The 21,346-nt window shown below is 40.1% G+C and overlaps 2 protein-coding genes across 8 annotated transcripts in view; both read right to left on the reverse strand.

The window, feature by feature from the left end:
• The window catches only part of AFG3L2 (AFG3 like matrix AAA peptidase subunit 2), a 45,546-nt gene extending 26,453 nt beyond the window's left edge, over window positions 1–19,093 (reverse strand). For 2 of the 7 annotated variants that reach the window (XR_013995250.1, XM_081078237.1), the window contains exons 1-9: window positions 18,760–19,073; window positions 13,486–13,585; window positions 13,059–13,136; window positions 10,866–10,969; window positions 10,557–10,709; window positions 7,459–7,533; window positions 4,337–4,461; window positions 2,283–2,556; window positions 948–1,085 (exon numbers count right to left, since the gene is read on the reverse strand). Coding sequence is in view for 6 of the 7 variants with exons in the window: in XM_081078237.1 (XP_080934363.1) it covers window positions 948–1,085; window positions 2,283–2,556; window positions 4,337–4,461; window positions 7,459–7,533; window positions 10,557–10,709; window positions 10,866–10,969; window positions 13,059–13,136; window positions 13,486–13,585; window positions 18,760–18,876 (1,164 nt within the window). In the remaining variant the exon portion in view is untranslated. Of the gene's footprint in view, window positions 1–947; window positions 1,086–2,282; window positions 2,557–4,336; window positions 4,462–7,458; window positions 7,534–10,556; window positions 10,710–10,865; window positions 10,970–13,058; window positions 13,137–13,485; window positions 13,586–18,759 lie in introns of all 7 variants that reach the window. The other 5 variants (XM_081078238.1, XM_081078235.1, XM_081078233.1 and 2 more) reach the window with 4 other exon arrangements.
• On the reverse strand, window positions 15,915–16,347 carry LOC308509762 (large ribosomal subunit protein eL38-like). The gene has a single exon (XM_081078264.1). It carries the CDS (start codon window positions 16,240–16,242, stop codon window positions 16,030–16,032), a length of 213 nt encoding a protein of 70 aa, XP_080934390.1. The 5' UTR covers window positions 16,243–16,347; the 3' UTR covers window positions 15,915–16,029.
• Window positions 19,094–21,346: the final 2,253 nt, after the last annotated feature.

The raw sequence follows: 21,346 nt of genomic DNA on the forward strand, positions 1-21,346 counted from the left end.
AGACTGTTACTGATTCTAAGTTGTATCCTGATGTTTAGAAAGTTGTATCCTAATGTTTGGAAAAGTAATTATAATTGCACTTTGCATTTCTACAGTGCTTTCAAAAAAAGTCTACATTTCAGACATTGGTAAAATACACAAGAGCAAAAATTTAAGCATTTCTTCAAAACTAATCCACATTTACACTGCCTAATTTCAAAACTTACTACAAAGCAGCAGTAATCAAGATAGTGGCACTGGTATAAAGATAGACAGATAGCTCAATAAAGTAGAATTGAGAGTGCAGAAAGAAACCCAAGAATCTATGGTCAAAGGTGTCAAGACCATTCAATGGGGAAAGAACAGTCTTTTCAACAAATGGTGTTTGAAAAACTGGATATAGACATGGAAACGAGTGAAACTGGACCCTATCTCACACCATATTACCTCAAAATGGATCAGATTTAAATGAAAGAGCTGAAATTATAAAAATCTTAGAAGAAAAAATAGGAGTGAATATTCATGATCTTGGATTTGGCAATAGCTTCTTAGTTATGACACTAAAAGCACAAGCAACAAAAGACAAAAACACACAGTAGGCTTCAAAATGTAAAACTTTTGCATTTCACTATCAAGAAAGTGAAAAGACAACCCATAGAAGAAAATATCTGCAAATCATATATCTGATTAGTAGTATTTAGAATATACAAAGAACTCTTACAACTCAACAACAAAAAGACAACCCAATTAAATAGACTGCAATTGCAATCCTGGTCAGGGTGGGGAAAGTTGAGGTGCAAGTCACAGGCTTTGCTGAGGCTATGCTTTGGAAGAGTGCTCAAGGCAGTGACTGGTAAGGGGTCACTCCACGGAACTCTCTGACATGTGGCCATCTCTACCAAATCCCCATTTGGGGGGAAGAAGAGAGAAGGGGGATGAAGCTGCACCATCAGAATAAAAAGACTTACTCTAGCTGGACCCACACCAACAAACATCTCCAAGAACTCAGAACCACTAACGGTGATGAAAGGGACGTTGGCTTCTCCGGCTGTGGCCTTAGCTAGCAGTGTTTTCCCAGTGCCTGGAGGACCAGTGAGAATGGCACCCTTCAGATATAAAAAGAAAAAGCATATTTAACTAGAATTTCAGAAAAGTAAATTGTATATCCATAAGTAATTCCTAGATATAAATCTGTCTATAAATTTTAGTGACATACAATAAATATTCCTTAAACATTTGAACTATGGTAGAACACTTTTATATTAATAAGAAAAAAGATTATTATAGTCTATTTTGTTTTTAAAATATCGGTAAGAATGTGAAATCTTAAATATGTCCCTTATTTTATAAGATTTTTAGTGTTGCTTTTTAAACCTTTCTAACAGTATATAAAGGGTGACTTAAGCTAGGAATCTACTAATAAACCAACTGAGGTTTACTTAAATAGGAAACACAAATATCACACTCCCAATTTACATTTTGCTTATTTTCTTCCCTTTATAATTTCACAAATGAAATAAAAATCTAATGACCAATGGTGAACTTAAAAAGAAAAAAAATCTGTTTGCTTTACACTACAATTATTTAAGCTGTGGAGATACCTAAGCATGATGTCAACAGGTTCTAAGTTAACAGCAAATTATAAAATATGACTTTTTATACATATAGGTAGGACATGAAATCAAGGAAACGATGATTCCCTTTACAAAGGATTCCTTTAAAATAAACTTTATAATGGATTTTAAAACAATTAGTTGAAATTTTTTGATTCATTTCCTTAATGACTGAGGCTGGCCCTGGGAGTACAAAGATCAACAAAGGATGGCCCATTACCAGCAGTGGGCACAGGAATGTCTGCTGGGAGGAGGGGATGTAAGGGTCAGTGCTGGCTGTCTCTTCTCCAGAGTCCTGTGCCATGAATCTCAGTGCCAGGCCCAGGCAGAGGGTTCATTCATACCCGCTGGGGGAGGGAAAACTGGATGACCAAAGGGTACTACAGGTGCTGAGAGATGTGGTGTCTAAGTCAGACTGGAGGGAAAAGGAAGGCAAATCAAGGAAGGCTTCCAAGAGAACACACGTCTTGTTGGGAATATACATACTACATGCAAGACATACTCACACGGAGCAACTCACCCAAAAATGACTCAAGTTGAGACTAGTAAGTTAAGACTTCAAAGGAATAAGGAAAACAGCTTCTTTATGATGAGTAAACTTCATAAAATTATAACTTCACAGATCAGGAAACAATTTAAAAGATTTTTGGGTTAATGAGTTGAAAATTACCTCCTGAGAGTTCATTTTACCTTTGGTATTTTTGCTCCCAGGTCTTGATACTGCTTTGGGTTTTTCAAGAAATTCACAAATTCCATTATCTCCAGCTTGGCCTCCTCGCAGCCAGCCACATCTTTGAACTTGACATCTATCTCATCCTTTAAGACCTTGGCAGTGGTTTCTCCAACACTGAAGAGTCCACCCATCCCCCGGCCTGTTCGACCAATACCAGCGGGCCCTCTTCGTATGGTGTACAGTAAGAAAGCAATGATGAGCACCGTGGGCAACATGCTCAGGAGGAACGAACTAAAAAGGGAAACACAACAGCAACTTCATCTTTGGTCTTTTTAATGTTTTGCAAGATACACTTTTTGATAACTGCTTGGAATATAATTGCGTACATTTTCTATCTTTATAAAACCTGAATATTTTAATATTTTACATGAGGCACAAGGAGAATTTTGGTGTGTCAATATCATTGAAGTAGAAGCACATAAGACCAAAGAAAAACCTGTTCTGAACCTGTGTTGATATTTTATTCTTATCCCAATAACCCCCATTTATGCACAGAACAGACCTAACTATGATTTACTATCATTATATCCAAGTTTCAAAGAAATTTCTTTAGAATTATTCACTTAAAAATTTTAACATGATCCTGGTATTAGCCTGGGTAGAAATTCCAGTTCTCTCATTGGCATGCCTCAATTTATTCTGAAGAGATGTCTTCCAAATATCAAATCCTTGTTAACAGCATACCTGTTTCAAAAGTTCTGTATACAGTGGTGATGAGTACTGCACAGGCCATTCAGTGCGGCTTGTGCAGACTTGAGAGGCACAGGGGAACTGGCTTGCACTCAAACCTTGTGTCTGCTCTGCAGGAACCTGTCAGGTAATAACTTAAAGCCTGGGGATGCCTTTTGCCTTCTGTCTGTCTTAATCCAGTTCATTTCAACACAACTATGGATACAGATATATACTTACATTGGTTAATATAACGCAGTTTAGTTTAACTCACCCTAAGAAATTTGGATCAAAACCTTGTACATGGTTTAGGTCAAAAACAAAACAAAACCCAGGATTTACTTTCTAATTTTTCATCTTTTACAGTATTTTAAATGCTACTACAGCAGGCAGCAAGAACCATGAAAAATTTACCTTTGGTTTATTTCTGGAGGAAAAAAAAATATGCGCTGACAATAAAAATTCAAAGAATTGTGCAACAAAACTTTTTGTAATGTTTCAGCATCCGCCTATAAAGTTCAATAATTATGATAGCCTCAGGGGCTGAGAGATACATCATATGTGAAACAATTTCAATAGCTGTCTGGATCTAAATGCTGCAGGTAGAGTGTAGGTTCACACAAACTAAGATTCAAGAAAACCCCTAAAATTGAACAATACCATCAGCTCGATTAGCATAGTAGCTCTCCATTTTTCTGCTTTTACATATACAGAAAAATTAAGAATTATTTCTATTTTCACTCTTGAACTGGTAACTCTACAGCAAGGCATACCTTCTGTACTAATGCAAATGGGATAACGGCCAGAGCTACTGGGGTGTACCGGAGAAGCACTCAAAGGCAATATAATTCCCAAGTAAGCTCAAAGACAAGTGACTCGGGGAATTAATGGACCCTTCCCGAAAGACTCAGACTTGTAAGTGACCTTATTAAAGACAAATAACCCCTAAGGGAAGCAGCAGTTCTGACAAGAGAGGAAGAATAATTACTTAAAAATCTTGGAAAACGCTTAAAAATAAATGTAAATGATAGTTAAAAGGTGGGGAATGCCATTCTTTAACACAAAGGGGTTCTTTATGCTAAAATCCTACTAAAAGACAGTACATGCCCCAAACCACTGCTTAATAAAGATTAAATATAAATGTGCAGAAAATTAATCAGTTACTAGCAAAAACTAGTACATTACCAATGGTTTAAAACAAAAAAAAAAGGCCGAACTGAGCAACAAGGCCTGTTTGAGTGAGAATCCAATGTGTAACCTGCCACCTGGTGACGGAACAGTGAACCACCTAGACCATACTGAACAGTTTTTAACATGTTTATGTATTTTCACTGTTTCTTACCCATCACTTTCAGCAATGTAGACAACAGGCACCCGATTTTCCCCTTCTATGCCTAATTCCTGCTGTAAAGTTTCCAGATTCCGCTCAAAGGTGTCCACACTGCCAATATTAAACCAGACGTACTGCTATAAAAACAGAAAAACAAAATATCCTAAGAATGAAGGGGAAACAATGAGTTTAATTCACTAAAGGGTTCAACTTTTAAAGAATTTTATCAGAAATACTGAAAATTTACAAATTAAAAAACCCAACAATAATAGAAACCTCGTTTTAATGATACAGTGATTAAGTTTCACTCAGTGAGAACACTTGACAATCCTTGGCAAATAAGCATGTCTTTAGCAATATGCTTCAGTGGTTCTAAAATTATAAACTCAAAAGAATGAAAAATTTATTTGAAAACACAATCTTTTTCATAAATAATCATGCATCTTCTATCTCTTCTCCATTTCCCAACTACTTCTTCCTAAACTAAAAGCTAATGTGACACAGTAAAACAGCCAAAGTTTATTGAGCACTTATTAAGTGTCAGCATTTTTTCTAAATCCTTTATATATATTAACTCATTCAATCTTCAGAGCTACCCTAAGGAGTCAGTAGTATCACTAGGGGTGATAATGAAATCTGAACATTTGGAAAGCACCCTCGCCATTACCGTTATCCTTCTATTCACTCGATCTAATTAGTTACTGAGGCCCTAGGGACTGACACCTGAAGGGCCTGAGGCAATGGTTATTTCATCCCTCCCCCCCATACTGTGATAGTGTTTACTGGCTGATTATCAGGCCTGATTATTATCATCCCCATTTCACAGATGCAAAAACCATCTGTGGGTGACTTCACTTGCCCACGATTACACATATAGTAAGACGCTGGATGTGAACCCAAGCAGTCTAGCTCCATAGCAAGTAAACGACTAGAATCACCACATGCTACCTCTTATACAACCATAAAAACACTAATCATAACAACTCACATTTATGGAGTTTTACTATATATTAGACCCTGTTCCATTATTCTGCAAGTATGAGCTGCATTTTACAGCATAAAAGACTTTGTTCCTCCTTTAACATGCAATCACTTTTAAAAATATTAATCAAAACAGTAAGTCAGTAATATAAAACTCAGACAATTCAGAAGTTTACACAGAAGAGAGTAACATGTCATCCCATATTCCTCCCACCAAGCAGTGTTACTGAATGGTGAAGAGCACTCTGGTATCTCCAACTATCTAGAAACAAAGAGTAAGCTTTAGAATGTAACAGTAATTCTTGGTAAGTTGTTCACTGACAAAGCTACAAAATTCCTGTGGTTACAAGCCCTAAAACATGTCAATAACAGATTAACATGTGATTGGAAATTCCTGACTTTGTACCTAGTATCAACTGGGCAATATGCTAACTGCATGACTCACATCAGAAAAGCATGGTAGACCAAGGGCCAGCAGCGTGGAGATTCTGAGGACCAAGTCTAGAGAAGACACTCTAGGATGGGTCCCTGTGCTTCAGGTGATTCTTATGCACCCTGAAGTTTGAAAACACCACTGACTTTCACAATTCTCATTTAAGCTCTAAGCCCTAAAACAGTATTATTGTTCCCATTTTAAAGATAAAGAAACTGAGGCTTAGAAGAGTTAGGCAGTATAGGTAGTAAAAAGTAGAGCTGATGTGAAGCCATCTGTCAGACTCCAAATCCTGTGATTATACAGCACAGCACAATAATTAATATTGCTACTCTATAAGCAGCAGGACACTGAAATTTTATATTTATTTCTGAAAGTTCAATATAAAGTCTACAAAGCAGGCAATAAGTTTTCTCTTGAAAGAAAACTAAGAAACTAAACACAGAAAATAAAAGCATCTATAGCCAACACCCAGAGATAAACAGTATCAGCAATTTGGATGCCATTTTTCAAGATTTCATAATACCCCCTTTATAATCTTAAAGTAAATGCACAATCTTGAAAAAAAGTCAACATAAAACCTTAACTGTAATATAAAGAAATAAAAAGAAATTTATAGTAAAATGGTATGAATTTCAATACATAAATGCGTGTGCCTGCCAATACTAAATGTGAGAATTGCCCTCTGGGTAGAGTACAGGCCACTGAGAGTCACTGCTCCAGCAGGGAGATTAAAGCTCACGGGAAAGGAGGAGCCCTAACGTTAACCAGGGGCCTAATGTAGACATTTATCTATTTCTAATTTTTTGCTCTATGGACAATGTTTTGGAGGACATCCTTGTATAGACATCTTTACGTACATTTGTAATTATTTCCCTAGGATTATTATTGAATCAAAATTACTCGGTATGTGCGTACTTTCAAAATTGCTGATACATATATACACTGCCAAACTGTCCTCTTGAAAGGAGTGCCAATTTAATTCCCAGCACTAAAAGTCTGAGGCATAATGCTAAGAAAAAAAAAGTAGCATGGTTATTAATGAATATTTCATCATAAGGTGAAGAAATTAAAATGATTTTCTTAACAATGACTAAGATACCAGAGTCATAACTTCACAGATATTTTTAGATTTACTGATATTTATCAGACAGAGAGATGGTCACCATCAGCTCTAGTTTTCCTTAAAATGTTGCCCCATCCAGGCAGAATGACTAGGAGATGGTGAAACAAAATTATCTTAGGAAAGAAGGGAAATATCCTGATAGAGGTCCGGTCCCAGGGAAGAGCAGTGACTGCAGGACACCAAGGACTAGGAATGGGTCCAGGGGTCAGGCCCAGGGGAGGGCTGGGACTCACCTGGGAACCTCACCTGCCCTCTCCTCCCCTGTCCCCATAATTCCCTCAACCCAGTCTGTTTTCTGTCTTGAAAAATTATAGATGACATTGGAATATTGAAAACTGAGATTTCACTCACCATTTCCTAAATGTGTGGCCAAAATGCTGACCAAAACCAAACCAAACCAAAACAACTGACCCAATCTTCATATCATAATTATGCACATTCTCACCTACATTGGTGAAAATTACAACTGCTGCACTGTCCAATTCCGGTACATACAGTGCATATACCTATTGCAATGTGAAGGAATGTTTGCTTTTCAGCTTTAAGTTTGAAAAGTTAGTTTACAGCTAATTCACATCAATTAAAATCATTTACCCCATCAACAGGAGTTTTTCCCGGTGTAAAAGTCACTCGAACAAAACGCTTATTGACGACTTCCAGTCTGTCTACCTGCAATTTTAAAAAGTTAAATATTCAAACATAAATTTACTGAAAAGACTTGAGATATCCTTTTAAGCTCATTTAAAATGCATATATTTCAGACATACAAAGAAGAAGAATGAATAACATAATGATGTCCCATGTTCCCCACTCTGGCTTGAGAAATAAAACATCACAAACTTTGCTGAAGCCACCAGTCTCACCCTCTTCCCAGAGGTGGTCACTGTCTGCATTCGGTGCTGACTATCCCAAAGCACATCCTGGCACTTTTACCACGCACAGAAGTAACCCTAAACATACCACTCACTTTTGCCTGTTTTTAAATGTTAAAAATGGTCTCATGTGGTATATATTCTTCTACAACGTTCTTTTTCTTCCTATTGTTTTATTTGTGAGGTTTTATCCGTGTTGACATGTTAGTTCTATGGAGCAGTCCATTCTAAGAGCACAACCCAAGTTATTTATAAATTCTCCTGTTAACAGACATTTAGGCTGTTTCTAAAGGTTCACTATCACAAACAATGCTATTATGAACATTCATGCATAGACCTCCTTGGGCAGATCTTCAAAAATTTCTCTGGGCTATGTACCTGTAGATGGATACAGTAAGGCTGGATTGCAAGGTATACACATCTTCAGTGTTATTAGTGCCAAACTGCACTCACACTCACACTCCCTGGCAAAACATTCCAGTGCTCTACATTCTCATTTGCTATTACAGAACTTGTTTCTTTTCTGTAACCTTCTAACTATATCGGATTCTTAAGAACACTCTTAACTTCATCCCAGGGCCTTTGGCTGTTTCAGAGCATGAGCCCTTTGGGAGAAGCTTGCTTTCTGCTGTCATGAACTCTGCTTTGGCAGGAAATCTGGAAGGTATAAGTTAAATTGGAAAGAAGGCGCCCTAGGTCATTCCAGGAGGAGATGAAATAGGGGACTAACTGTTCCCAAAGGCAGTCTGTCTGGAAAGAAGCAACTAACAACTCTACCCCCATAAAACTGTCGGTGCAATGATAGACTGATTCCACAAAAACAGCAGGTCTGGAAGAGATGCAGCTATGAAGAATCCTCCCCACGAACCTGTCACCACCCTCGGAAGGACAGCTGCAGACCCCTCCAAACAAATGGGAGCTACTTCTTAGAAAGCAGGCTCCCCACAATATCTGGAAATTATAGATATATCATCACTTTCATGAGAAAAACACTTGCTCCAAAAATCTGAGTAATTACAAGTTGTGATCAAACAATACAGTCAATGTTTAAATAAAAAACCAAATTTATTACAGTAAAAGACACATTGCCATTAATCCCTCAAAATACTCCCCCTTGGCTTCCAACACACTTATCCCATCGTCTTGCCACTTTCTGAAGCAGTTCTGGAGGTCCTCTTTCCTGAGTGTCTTTAGTTATGCTGTTGTGGCTGCCTCAAAGTCCTGAATCGATTCAAAACGTTTACCTTTCATAGTCATTTTGACTTTGGGGAAGAGCCAGAAGTTGCACGGTGCTAGATCTGGTGAATAAGGTGGATGTGGACACACTGTAATGTTTTCATTTGACAGAAATTGCCGTATCAGAACCATTGCGTGACACGAAGCTTTTCTGTAGTGATCACAAAATATGGTGAATACTGCTGCCGAGTGTCCAACGGAAAGGCCGGGATCTTCTACATGAGAAGCAATGCGTCCAACCTTGGTAACAGTGTGTGACAAGTTTCAACTTGTTCAGTGCAGTCAGTTGGGTGTGAGCTATGGTTGAGAAAAGGTGTGTTTTAAAGTGTGCCGTAAATCATCGTCCATCATGACAATGCTCTCTGTCACTCATCACTTCTGATAAGGCAATTTCTGTCAAATGAAAACATCATGGTGTGTCCTCATCAATCTCATTCACTGGATCTTGAACCATGTGACTTCTGGCTCTTCCCCAAAGTCAAAATGACCATGAAAGGTAAACGTTTTGAGTCAACTCAGGACATCGAGGCAGCCACAACAGCACAACTAAAGACACTCACAAAAGAGGACTTCCAGAACTGCTTCTGAAAGTGGCGAGAACAATGGCTAAGTGTGTTCGAAGCAAGGGGGAGTATTTTGAGGGGGATTAATGGCAATGTGTCTTTTACTGTGATAAATTATTTTTTTATTTAAACATTCACCGTATTGTCTGATCACACCTTGTATTTCCATTTTTTCCATCCTCACTTTACTGTACAACCTTTAAAAATAATTTTAGATTCTTTATACTACCTCAGTAAGTATTAACATTTTATCTTTATTTTACCCATGTCATTGATGAAAAATCTAGTATGGAAAGGTTAATATCCCCAAGGTTACAGGCCTAATCCTGGTTCTCTTAGTTACATTTCATCATGGACATCGTTCATATTTAACATCTCAGAAACTATGACACATTTGACAACTGATGGTATTTCAGTTTCATTGGAAGCTTACTAAATTTTTCTTAGTAACACACAAATTAATGTATGTCTTACAATCAACAGCATCTTAAATATGCTGAAATAGGGTCTTACCGGGTAAAGACCCAGCAGGAAGTGACAAAACCTCCTGAACAGCCCTAGGCGAGCCCTTACTTAATAGTCCATCTGGTCTCACTGTAAACATTCTGAGTGGCTTATTCATCCAATTCCAAACCCACAGGACATTAAAGCAGAAAAGATGTAAAGGGGCTGGGAGAGGCTGGCACATTATAATGAGGAGAAGAGGCAACAGAGGACACATGAGAAAATGACTCAAGCAGATTAAGGACTGCCAGAGCAAGAGTTGGGAGAAGTGGTTCCAAAATTAGGTTCTTGTATGAAGTAAAACAAAAGGATTTTGTTGTAAATTTGGGGACTGCTGGGTCAAAACAAACAGGGTTTTTTGGTTGTAGTACGTTTTAGCATTAAAAAAGTCCAATGTGAAAATAGTAACTTTACAATGCACAAGCTTGGCTAACCTGTTGACTATCACATTATTGGTCTCATCTACTGAATTTTACCTTTTTAACCACAATAGCCACCAATCCCATAAAATACTTACTACTCCTTTGGCAAGATAGTTGTTGACAAAGTCCTTCCATGTAATTTCTCTTCCAGAGCTCTTGAATAGGAAGTAAAACATGACTCCACCCCAAAACAGAGCAGTCCAGAGAAAGTACATCCTGAATTCTTTGTCATCCCATGGAAAGTCACCCTAGGCAAAAAAAGAGACAGTTTCTGTGAAGAATGAAATGTCAAAATATGATTGATGTTATGTTGGACACAAATCCCTTTCAATGCCATTAATGTCTCTTATGCTCTCCTGGGGTCACCCTGATCCTCAAAATTAACACACAGCTTAGAATCAAACCTTCTGGAACCTGGACCACCAGTGAGATTCATCTTTCTTGCCACCTCGTTTTCCACCACCACCAACTCCTCCAGAAGAACGCGGGGTAGCAGCCGACTTTGATTCTGTTCATAAACAAAGAGCGATTCTGTTCATAAACAAAAACCAGCAGCGTAGCAGGTTTTCACATCTCTCAATGCTTTCATCAATAGTTAATAAAACATGTATTGAAAAATACATTGTTGCAACTGATCAGTTACTAAATAAAGTACTATGAGGAAGGATGAGACTAACACACAGAGTTAACATTCAAGAAGGCTTGCCATGCTCATAAAATCTGCACAAAAATTCATAACCTGGTAAGTATACTACTATATCCATTTTACAGGTGAAATTTACAGATGATGAATAATGTGTTACAGTGTTAAGTGACAATGAGTTAAGTGAAAGGCAGGATGTGAATGCAAGTAAGTGAATTCTTGAGTTCCCACTTGACAGCAAAAAGTAAGTGCTCCCCTTTCCCACTCCCACAAAGTGAAAACTGTTAACAGTTTCTTCTGTAGGGAAGACATAATTCTGATATGATAATTGGCAAAAAGAACACAAAAAAACCTCACCCACATAATATTGGTTTGCAAGAATCAGAAATTAGTCACTGTTATGGGTTGAATTGTGTCCCTCCCGCAAAATCAGATGTTGGTGTCCTAAGCCCCAGTGATCCTATTTGTGGAAATAATCAAGTTAAGAGGAGGTCACATGGGTGGTTCCTAATCCAAAACGATTGGTGTTTTATAAAAAGGGGAAATTTAGACACAGGCATACCTAGAGAAAAGGCAATGTGAAGAGACACAGAGAGAAGACAGCCATCTACAAGCCAAGGAGAAAGGCCTGGAACAGATCCTTCCCTCATGACCCTCATAAGGAACCAATCCTGCTCGTGACATATTGATTTTGGACTTACAGCCTCCAGAACTGTGAGACACATTTCTGTTGCTTACGACACCCATTTGTGGTACTTTGTTATGGCAGCCCCAGGAAACTAATAGTCACTAACATCTCCCTTCTCTTCCCACTTTCCTATCCTCTTGAAGACCCTCTTAAAGACAAATACCATGTAACATCTTGAACCACTGTGAAGCCACCCCTCTATTGTGCAGGATGAGAGGCTGTGGCACACAGTCACCCCCAGTGCATACATGGTATTGTGGCTCCCTAACTGACACTCACCCCACCATGAAGCATACAAAGAGCTTGTGCACCGTCTTAAGTGAGGCAAGGTCTGAGAGCACGCCTTACCTGGAGCAAGGTACAAGGCTGTGTAACAAGCCTGTGAACAAGAAGTGTAAGCACACTTCTAAAGTGGTCTGACAATATTCCACACTACTCTGGGACTAAGTAAAATAGACGCAAAAAGTACCCAACTAGTTATGTTTAAAAATTAGACCTATTATCATTAATCTGCTCCTAAAACAAGATTAAAAGTCTACCTACCATGTCCCTGGGCAACACTGTAGAAGTCGCCTGTGACACCAATCCTCCAATCAGCCCACACAAGTGCTTCTCCCTTCCCTTATCCCCTGGCCTTGCTTTCATTCCTTGAATTCTTTGAACAGATATTTGTCTCTCCAACTAGATCCAAGTTCATTTAAAAACAAGGGATTTATTACATTTTTCCTTACATTTCCCTAAAAAGAAAGGATGCCATTTGAATGCCAATATGTGTTAGGCATTGTGCTAAATGTTAGTATTACACATGTGAAATGGGGGACAGGAGGCTTGGCACACACATGGTACCCCCAGTGAGCCAGCTCTAAGAAACCCTCTCTGAATCCCTAAAGTAAGATAAGGCTCTGAGGAACGATTTGAAAAACTGCACTATACATCCATGTGTCAAATAAATTGCATGCATTAGCTTTCTGAAATTTTTCTCAGTGGTTTAAATTATGCGTCAAATATACGCACTAATACGCATATATGATCCTGATCAGTCAATATCTCTACCTTAAATTAATTCAACCTGAGAAATGACAAGAAAGTATAAACAGAAAATTAAAGTTGAAATGAGACATAGGGTCTGTAGAATTTTATATGTACTTGTAACCTACAAGTTTCAGAAATGCCTTAAGATAACACTTCCTGTGTTCAGTAAAAACTATTACCAACATCGTGTTACAGAAAAACAGTAAGTCCAAACATAATCTTCTTAAAAGGTACCTTTTTTTTCTCCCGTAACGTCTTTAGGTTCACTAGCTTTTTTCCCATTTTTTCCATTAGGAAAGTACTTTTCAAATCCTGTTAGAAAAGGGAAAAAAATGCATACACTCGAACCAAAAGTCATCAGGTTTTCTGTATGTGTGTCTGTGTTTCAAGCAGCTAAGTACATCATTAAAAAGCATAAGCTAAAAGTATAACATTTCTTATGTAGGAGTAAATCAGTCTAAATAATACAGTTCACGACTAGGGGTGTAAAAGAAAAAAGTCTCATTTGCACACCAATTTCACTACCGCATTATCACCACTGCAGTCAGACATGAGGAGAAAACCTGAAACATGATCTATGCACCTGCTTAGTAAAGACCTGCTGTGGTATATAGCTCTTTAACAAGAAGGAAGAATATTATGATCACATCTAAGTATTTACCTTTTGGAGGTCGAGAACAGAATCTTTGATAAGTAGCAATTACATCTGTCAAAAGAGAAGTTCTGCTAGTTGTTTCTTGAGTTGTAGCGTATCGATAAAGCTGCAACATGACATATAAATAAAAGCATGAATTATATTAAGATAAAGAATTTTGAAAAAAAGCTTTATTTCCTAATAGATGAAATGCTTCTCCTTTCAACAGGCGATTAGAGACTCGCAGAGAAAGAGCTCCGTCTAGGAGGCCTAGGGTTGTCTGGCGCTGTGCCACCCCATCCAGCAATAGAACCACCAGACATAAATTCGTATCTGGAAGAAAAGTACTTCAAAATCACATAGAAATTAGAATTGTGGCACAACTACAATTCTCTGCCGACACATACACTTTAGTATTGTTTACTTAATTTGCAGCATTCAGGGTCTATAATACTGCAATATTATTTACCTGAAATTACAGGGCAATGCTGCTTTTAAACACAGTATGAAATTTGTATCACTGATAATCCTTATACTAGTAACATTTGCTAAAGATACATGATATATCATTATCTTCATCCCGGTGAGAACCCTATTTATACAAGTCCCATTATAGATACATCTCTGCTTTAAATAACATGTTGCTAAAAAGTTGTGTATAAATCCAGTCTAGGTAAATGAAAGTATAATGTAAACAAACTGAGGATGCACCTTATTAAATTTTCAGCTGCAAGTTAAAAGCAGTCAATGGCAAGGTCCACTGAAGGGAAATAACCAAATTTGACAGTGAAAAAGTTCAAGTAATCTTATCCTTTTGCAAAATGAAAATTCAACCACCATTTTTTGGGAGGACGAGCTTTTAAATACAGATGAGAATCTTTAAAGTGAAGTTCATCCGCATTAGCGTCCATCATTATTTGTCTCCTTTATGGTCTTATGAAAAAATCACAAAACCATATAAAACCACTTCACATCCACTAGCATGGCTACTATAATCAAAATGACTGACAATAACAAGTGTTGGTGAGGACGTGGAGAATGGGGGAATCCTTGCACACTGCTGGTGAGAATGGGAAATAGTACAGCCACTTTGGAAAAGTGGAATTCTCAAAACGTTAAATGTAGAATTACCATATGACCCAACAGGTCCACTCCTACTCAAGAAAACTGAAAATTTATGTCCACACAAAACCTTATACATGAATGTTCATAGTAGCATTATTCATAATAACCAAAAAGTGTTAACAACCTAAACGTCCACCAACTGACTATGTATAGATAAAATGTGGTGTCCTCATATAATGGAGTATTATTCAGCCAAAAAGGAATGAAGTACTGACTAACACTACCACACAGATCATGCTGTTAAAGAAATCAGACACACAAAAGGTCACATATCATGATTCCATTTATATGAAATGTCCAAAATAGGTAAATCCATAGAAAATATAGATTAGTAGCTGTCTTGGGCTAGAGGAATGATTGGGGATAAATGGAGAGTGACTGCAAATATTTACCGGACTTCTTTTTGGGGTAATGAAAATGGTCTGGAATTAGACAGTGGTAATAGTTGCACAACTTTGTGAAGATACTGAAACCCACTGAATTGTACACTTCAAAATGATGAATTTTATGGTATGTGAATACAAATGTCAATTAAAAAAATAAAGAATGAGATGATTTAACTTCAAATTAATACAAAATTCTACACAGTAAAATAGGTCAGAAATACTAACACTATTCTCAATTGACAGCAATGCTGGTCTGAGAGAATTTGGGGTTTCTGTTGTGTGAGGCCCTCCCTGACCCCTGGGAAGGGAATATTTGGTCTAAGAAATAAACACTGACAGTGGATAAAAATGTATTGTAAGTGAATAAAGTTTTTCCAATGCCAAATCTATTATGAGTGTCAATTATAACAACCTGTTATTCAAGCTGCAAAAGGCAAGAAGTCACACTGATTTGTTGAGTATCTACTTCAGGCAGGAGCTGCCAAGCAGTGGGAATCAGAGCCACTTCCTACCCCTAAGAAATTTAGAAGTGTAAGGAAGAAAGTTCTGACGACACACCAATTACAGGATGGCATAAATGTGCAACAATACAAAACCTCTAAGTGTAAGGAACAGAGGCAGCACAGAAGACGAAGTAATTACATGTTTAAGGGATCCAGGGATACCACAACAAAAGTGAGAAAAATTAGATCTAGCCTGGGATTTGAAGGACCTATAGTACAACAGGGTCAGAACTTTTAATTTTGTTAAACCTGTAAATCTGACTGTTTTTGTATGATGACCTTCAACAAATCTCTTTATACTGGGAGCCTCAGTTATACCAATAATGGGAGAAAACAACTCTGCCTATCCAGTTCCCAGGGGCACTATTGTGAGGATCAAATGTAATAATACATGTAAAAGCACTTTTAAAGTTGTATGGCAATATCTAGATTTAAATAATCATTTCCAATTATTCTGAAAGTTATCTGAAAGTTTCTTTATATCCCCATATAAAGCAAGTCTTTATTTTTTTTTTAATTTTTAAAATTTTAATACAGTTCAGATCAGCATGTGTGCTTCATTTCAGCTCCTTCACTGCCAAACCTGGGGGCAGGGACTGCTTCAGTTTCTCTGCCTTCTCTTTGTCTGTGATGAGCAAGGTGTACAGGTATCTGCTGCATCGAACTTTAAACTTCACATTATCCTTATTTTTCTTGATCTTGATGGACTTGGCGTCCTTCCGCCGCGCCGTGAGCAGGAAGGCCTTGATTTCCTCAATCTTGCGAGGCATGGCTGCGAGGCGCAGACACGGTGCGGCCAGCACAGCAAGCGGCAAGAAGCAAGCAGGAAGAGAAAGCTATATCCCCATATAAAGCAAGTCTTTATGTCACCCTAAACCTTAGTACAGAACTGGGCACATGGTATGTATTCCATAAACAATTGTTGATTAATAAGCTCCCTTTACGCTCTTATTTTCAAATTTGTTAACCTAGAATATCTCTAACAATAATTCCTGTGACTGTATTTTACGCTGAGGTTGTTTTCTATAAAGGAACCATCAATGAAACTTTTTTCCTGTATATATCTAATCCAGCACATTCAAAGGATATAAAAGATATCAATTCACAAAATTTAAGTTTAGAGCACCTCATTTTGGAGGATTAGCATTTATGTTTGACAATATGAGCCACTTTTTAGTTGCTTTATCATCAGTTATTCCTCTGTGCATAATACATGAGAACTGACATATCAGACATCAAAATCTTTTCCCCAGGAATCTCACTGTGCAAATAGTTACTTCTGTCTCTGACCTTTAACAGCAGCACAAACTTAAAGGAAAATCTGTTGTGAGACTCCCCTGCAAGTAGCACAGTAATGCCCCGGTGTCTCCACCCATATCTTCAGAGCAGTACCAGGGAATATATGTCAACGGACCACAATCAATCTGCTATCACTGTCAGTGCAGGGGTTTTCCGTATACCTTAGCATCAATGATTCACAGAGACAATAGCGTCAATCCAAAGAAAGTCCTTTTAGAGACAATTCCTGCCATAAAAACTGCAAAACCACAAGGCAGATCCTACCTGCTCATTATATGTCTGAGTCCAACAATCACTAAGGGCTAAAGGAGAGGAATTAGAGCAAGGTAATATAAAGAAATGAATGCAAGAAACTGAAAAAAAAAAAAGCTAACATAGGGTAGTATGGAGTAGGAAAGCGATGACAATAATCCAAGACTAACAAGGGAGCTTCAAAGAGTAAAAATCATGAATGCAGATGTGGAGCAAAAATGGGTGCTGTAATAAATCTAACCAAACGTAACCTCACAGATCACTCACAGGGTGATCTGATCATAAATTCCTAACTGGGCAAGACATGTTGTGTAGCCACATCCCAGACATATAACTTTTTTAGTAAAAGCTTATCTTTGTCTTAAGCAAGCCCTGTCCATTGCTTCTGTGCATCTAGGTTAACACACCTGTGAAATGCCTCCTTTTCAGACTCCTGTGAAGTATAACCACCCTCAAAAGACCACATAATCTTGTTAACTACTCTGTAATCCAATCCCTGCCTTGTTTTCTCCCACTTCAAGTATCTTCCTTAAGTTCCCTCCTTAATTCTAAATGCATAAAAGAAACTGCAAAACTCATTCTCCTGAACATTTGAGATCTTGCTTCCCAGCATTATCATCAGTTTGGCTCAAATAAACTCATAAAAATTCTCTACTGGTTTGGATGTTTCATAACTCGATACAGGTACTGTCACTACCCCCTTTTAAGCGGAGAGGCTGAGATAATTTCCTCAAGGGCATCTAGCTAATAAGTGGCAGGTTCCTGTGACTGAGTCCAGGGCCTTAATCACCATGCTCTTTTGTCTCTACATTTGCACTTCTACGTAAACTAGTGCAAGGCTGGACTCTAAAGAACTGACAGCAAGAAACTGTCATGGAAATAGCTGACATCCACTACTCAGTAAAGGAAACTTTACTTGAGACAAATGATTGCCACAGTTCTGTCAGAACACATTATCATCACCAGAAAAATGTATTACCATAGCCCACCCGCGTGGAACCCTGTATCTGTTAGCTATTCCCAACAGAGAAATAGCCTGATTTTGAGGACGGTCTTCTTATGCAACAAAAAACAGTGTCTACTCTGAAGGTGGCATCACTAATCATAGTTAATATTTATTGGTATGTACTATGTGCTAAACCCAGAATGCCACCAACAGCTCCATTCAACAGATGGGAAAATGGAGGCCCGGGGAGGTTAAGGAGCTTAACTCCAAAACCTCGGCTTTTACTATATCATGCTCGTGCTGCCGACTCTTAAAACACACACAACACATACATTCTGTTTTCCAATGTCACGAAAGCAGGTAAAGGCCGGATATATAGGAGCTAAGTTCCTTAACCTTTCCAGGTCTCAGCTGCATGTCTGTAAAGCAGGTTCACCCTGAATGAAGTCAGAGGACCCTCCCAGATGATCTTTCGAGGCTCCCTGACGCAAAGATCTGGTTCTGTTGGAGACACACGTTTTCAAAACTCCAACTTGATATTCAGGGTTTGAGCAGCACAAGCGTGCCTACGGGAGCCACGGGACACACGACCATACACACAGGGCGTCCCGGAACTGAGACAGTGCGCGCGGCCTCATTCACGAGAGGAGCTCGCCCGGGACGCCAGGCGGGCCGCGAGCGCGCCCCTGGGCCGGTGACCTTGACACCCTGTTCTCCGGGCCCGGAGGTGGGCTCGGGGGCCGCGGCGGGTCGAGTTGGGGGCAGAGGGCACTGGGCACCCGGGACTCACCGTCCGGAGGCAGGATCGCTTGTTGGGGCCCATGCCGGCGCCAGGCAGGTGTACCGGAGGCAGGCCGCGGGACCAGCAGCCGCCCCGGCCCCAAAGCAGTAGGCAGCGGTGCGCCATGACCGCCCGCGCGACCCGCTTGGGCCGCGGGCGCTGCGCAGGCGCTCCTGTGCGGCCGCAGGCCTACAGTTACCGGTGGCTCCGGCCAGCTGGGGACCGCCGGGAGGAGAGACCTCAACGCTGCTCTCCCGGCCCGCCGCTGACCGGCGAGCCCACGCTCTCGACGCGCGCTTTTCCCGACCTCAGCGTGCCGGCGTGCTGACGTTAGCCGTAAGGCGGGCCCTCCTGGGCTGGAGGCGGGGCCTAAGGAGATTAGCGAGGAGGGCGAGAGGAGGGCGGTGGGCGGAGCCGAATGGAGAAAGGAGGAAAGCCAATGGGAGGGCGGGGCTGGAGGCAGGGCTTAAAGGGAGGAGCACAGAGGGCGGTGGGTGGGACCAAAGGGAGAAGCTTGTGGGCGGTGGGGGGAGGTGGGCGGCGGGGGGAGGTGGGCGGGGCGGGGAGGTGGGCGGGGCGGGGAGGTGGGCGGGGCGGGGAGGTGGGCGGGGCGGGACCTAAGGCAGGGCTTGGGAGGGCGACAGGTGGGCGGGTACCCCGGCAGGACCAGCCAGGATAGGCGCTGTGGGAGTAGGCTCTTGAGGTCGGAGACCTGGTCAGGGCGGTAAGCCATCTTCAACATTTTGGCATTCATTCTCTCAGTGAGTCACTCGTCAAATATTTTGAGCGCCTACTCAGTGTTGGGCATCGTTCTAAGCTCTAGAGGTGCCAAAGCACAGATCCCTAATTCTTAGGAGAGTAATGCAAAGAATAACAAACCAGTGACTTAATTGCAATAATAAAAAAGTGTTGAGACTCTGACATCTAGCCTGGGCCCATCAGGAACCATTTCAAAGAGAAATGATTTTCAGAGAATAGCGTGAATTCTCCAGGCAGTGGAGACCTGTTAATCTTGTACAGGGATGGCTGTTTTGTGTATATGTCCTGGTATGTGTGGGATTCGTTATGGGCACAAGCGAGAAAATAACTAGACAATTGGTTACTGAATCAGTATATCCGAGGGGCAAATCAGCCCCCTTCGTTATTTGCCATCCCGCCTGGGCTCTGCAGTGCCCACTATATTTGTGTACCCAATCTGCTAGTTTGGATATTTGTGCAGGAGTGGTGTCCTGATCTTTGCTAGTACATCAGCCTTCATATTTCCAGGAGGCGAGTCAGACAGATGAGCAAAAATATGATAGACTATCAGGCTCCTGCAACCTTTTTTCAAATTTTCTTCCATTGTGCCCCCCACCAAAGTGGCTTTTTTAGTACTTGCCAGCTGTCTCATGTCCATTGTGCTAGCCAGGTCATGAGACGCTTAAGTATAGCCCAAGTGTCTATACAGAAGATTATAGGCCATGGCTCATATGTACATATCAGTCACATGGCCCTTAGTTCTGTCCACTGGCTACTCTGTTATACTCCCATTTCAAACTACATACGGTGTTGTATGGAGCTGTATGGCCACTGCAATCCATACACAAAGCTTACCTCTGCTAGACCCACCCACGTACCATGTATTTTTAGGGACAGGAATTGCGGCTTCTACTACTGATAAGGGCATTACTTCTGGGGGCTTTACAGTAATGACTAAAGTGGTCTCGTAATACATTGGCCCCAAAATGGCATGTAAGTCATTGTCCAAAGGACTTGTGGAGAGGGTATTATGATGTTGCAAATATGCATGCCATTTTGTAGAGTAGAGGCTTGGGCAATAGCTGAAGTGGGCCTTGCAAATAACCTTTAATTGGGAGGCCCATGTGCACTGTCATCGGTAGGGCAACAGTGATGGATTCTATTTGTTGCAATGTTTTATACACTCCTAAGACCTGTTGTTCACTGAACAACATCACTGAACAACAGGTCTCAGCATCCTTCCATAATCGGAACCAGAACCCAAGGAGCACAGCTTTCCTTTGCTGATCTTGTCATAGGCCCCAATTAATTCTGCCATAGCTTACATTTACATCCAAAGACATGAGTACATCAGCAAGGGGGGAACCCGAGGCCAGTGCCTGCGATTCGAGGATTTTTGTTTTCTCAAATGCAGCTTGCTGCTCATTTTCCCAGTATCAATGAGCGCCTTATTTTACGAGCTGATATAATGGATGCAAACATTGAGCCAGGTGGGGGATGAAAGCTCATCAGTATCGTAAAAGGCTTAAAAAGCTTTGTAACTCTTTCACTGTTTTTGGTGTGGGAAAATGTTGTATTTTGTCAATGACTGTGTCCAATATAAGATGCATCTTACCTGGTCCGGTGACTCCTAGGAAATTTACAGCCGGGCTTGGGCCTTGTATCTTTTGTGGACTGATGGCCCATCTTCTCTGTTGTAGGTGGTTCAGCAAGGCCTGCAAATCTTTACAGGTTAACATTATGTTATCCACGTAATGAGCCCTTTTCACAGAGTTATAGAAGGAAAACAGTGACAGGTCCTGTTTGGCATATGGTAGGGCTATGTAAATAGCCTTGAGGGAGCATTCAGAAAGTATAC

This window comes from Rhinolophus hipposideros, assembly GCF_964194185.1.
Source record: "Rhinolophus hipposideros genome assembly, chromosome: 17".
In the NCBI taxonomy this organism is placed as follows: Eukaryota; Metazoa; Chordata; class Mammalia; order Chiroptera; family Rhinolophidae; genus Rhinolophus; species Rhinolophus hipposideros.